General features: G+C 67.0%; 1 protein-coding gene across 1 annotated transcript in view; it reads right to left on the reverse strand.

Annotated features, from left to right (window-relative positions):
* Positions 1-6: 6 nt before the first annotated feature.
* L1CAM (L1 cell adhesion molecule) overlaps positions 7-1,982 on the reverse strand; it is a 14,198-nt gene continuing 12,222 nt past the window's right edge. Inside the window, exons 25-28 of the mRNA XM_024755812.1 lie at positions 1,912-1,980; positions 1,485-1,557; positions 1,372-1,383; positions 7-807 (exon numbers count right to left, since the gene is read on the reverse strand). Of these exons, the coding sequence (XP_024611580.1) occupies positions 576-807; positions 1,372-1,383; positions 1,485-1,557; positions 1,912-1,980 (386 nt within the window). The 3' untranslated portion in view covers positions 7-575. The remainder of the gene's footprint in view (positions 808-1,371; positions 1,384-1,484; positions 1,558-1,911; positions 1,981-1,982) is intronic.

Raw genomic sequence — 1,982 nt, forward strand, 5'->3', positions numbered from 1 at the left:
GGGACTCTGGGCTCTCCAGATGGCCTCCCCTGCACCCACGGCCAGCCTGCCCGGCTCCCATCCCAGTTGGAGCAGAGATGGCAAAGAAAAGGGAGCAGATGGTGGGGACACTGTGTTCTGTCCCCTGTCCCAGCCAGGCTGGCCAAGAAATGGCTGGGGGTGCAGGTGTCAGCCGTGGCCCTGAGGAGACCCCACCAGGCAGCATCCCCGCTTCCTCTGCCCTGACCGCAGCCTCTCTCTGCCCAAAGGCCGGCGAGGCAGTACCTGAAGGCTCCTGATGTGTGGGTGATTGGCCCCCGAGCTGGAGTAAAGCAGTGTGTGCCCAAGAAGGGGTACAGCTGGGTTTTGGCAATCAAGTGGGGACCAGGCAGTCAGAAGGGGATTAGAGGCAGTGAGTTCCTCTTCTCTGCCCCCGACTTAAGCCTCCCTCGGGCTCAGGATCAGAGGGCCGGGCCGCCGCCTGGTGAAGAGAGGGAGGGGCCTCAGTCCCAAGGTCAGGGACCCAGCACAGGCCTCGGATGGGGGTCTCGGCCTCTGAGTCGGCTGCGGCCTGGCCCTGGGCTGGCTGGACCCCGCTACTCCAGGGTCCCCGCAGGGTTGATGGGGGAGGCGGCCCCTGAGCTGTCGTTGCCTCCCGCCGCCTCCTTCTCCTTCTTGCCACTGTACTGGCCGATGAAGGAGCCGTCCTCGTTGAACTGCACGTCCACGCTGCCCCCGTAGTCGGCCAGGCTGTCGTCACTGCCCAGGGGCTTGATGTCTCCGTTGAGGGATGGCTGGCTGCTGCCGAAGGCCTTCTCCTCGTTGTCACTGCAGGGGGAGGGCAGAAGGGAGTGGGAGGCTGCCCAGCAGTGCCCAGCAGGAGCTGGCAGGTGCTGGCCTGCAGAGGAGGCCTGGCTGGGGGCGGGGCAGAGCCCCAGGGGCCTGGGTTCCGCTCGTCTTCAGTCTTCCGTCTTCCGTCTTCCGTGTGCTCTGAATGTATCGGGGCAGAGGCCCTCAGCCTGGACACACTGCCGGGAGGGCAGGTGGCATGCACAGCACGAGTGGGGCGAGGCTTGGGCATGCCCTGGATCCTGGGGGAGGTGGGGGGCTCGCGGGGCCTGGCTCCCATCTGCAGACGAGATGGGCAGGGGTACCTGTACCGCTGTGGCCCCGGCAGAGCCCAGAGAGTGGCGGCTGGGATGGGGACAGGCAGGCCCGGGAGCTGAGTGTCAGCGCTGGCTTCTCCCTGAAATAGGGAGCTGCCGGGCCGGAGAGCCGGGGGAGCGCAGAGGCCTGGCAAGCAGGGGCCAGTGGCACTCCCGGGCACACGGCGGCCATGGGAGGCCCCCGGCCCTGCACTCTAACAGCATCTCCCCACCCGCCCTGCCTTACCTCTCCAGGGACCTGCCGGCACCCCGCAGCACGAAGGAGAGAGAGAGAGATGGGGTCAGGCCTGAAAGTGAGCAGCTGGGCGGCCCATCGGCGCCTGCCCCCGCCCAGCTCACCTGTACTCGCCGAAGGCTTCGTCCTTCATGGGCCGGGCCTCCGAGTCCGCCTGGGTGTCTTCCTTGTCCTTCACTGCAGACACAGAGAGGGCCCAGCTTCTCCTCCCGCCCAGCCTCCACCGGGCAATGGGCCTCGCCCCAGGCGGGGACGCCGGCGAGGCTGTCCCTCTGGGCCCTGAACGCTGACAGCACCCTGTTTCAGCGGCTCTCAGGAACCGACGAGCCTTCAAGGGTGAACTGCTCGCCCCCCGTGGGCCTGGCTACCACGCACCCCGGTGTGCGCAGAAACTCCCCTTAGGCCTCCTGCCTGCCCCCAACACGCCCACCCCATCCTGCCAGGGGCCCCCGGGACCAAGGAGAACTCGCAGGAGGGATGAACGGGGGCCCTCGGCGACCATCCTCCCTGAGCCCTGGGGTCAGGAGTTACCTGAGTACTTGCCACCCTTGCTGCGCTTGATAAAGCAAAGGATGAGGAAGATGAGAAGCAGGACGATGATG

Source organism: Neophocaena asiaeorientalis, unplaced genomic scaffold, assembly GCF_003031525.2.
Source record: "Neophocaena asiaeorientalis asiaeorientalis breed wild unplaced genomic scaffold, Neophocaena_asiaeorientalis_V1.1 scaffold1004, whole genome shotgun sequence".
Lineage (NCBI taxonomy): Eukaryota > Metazoa > Chordata > Mammalia > Artiodactyla > Phocoenidae > Neophocaena > Neophocaena asiaeorientalis.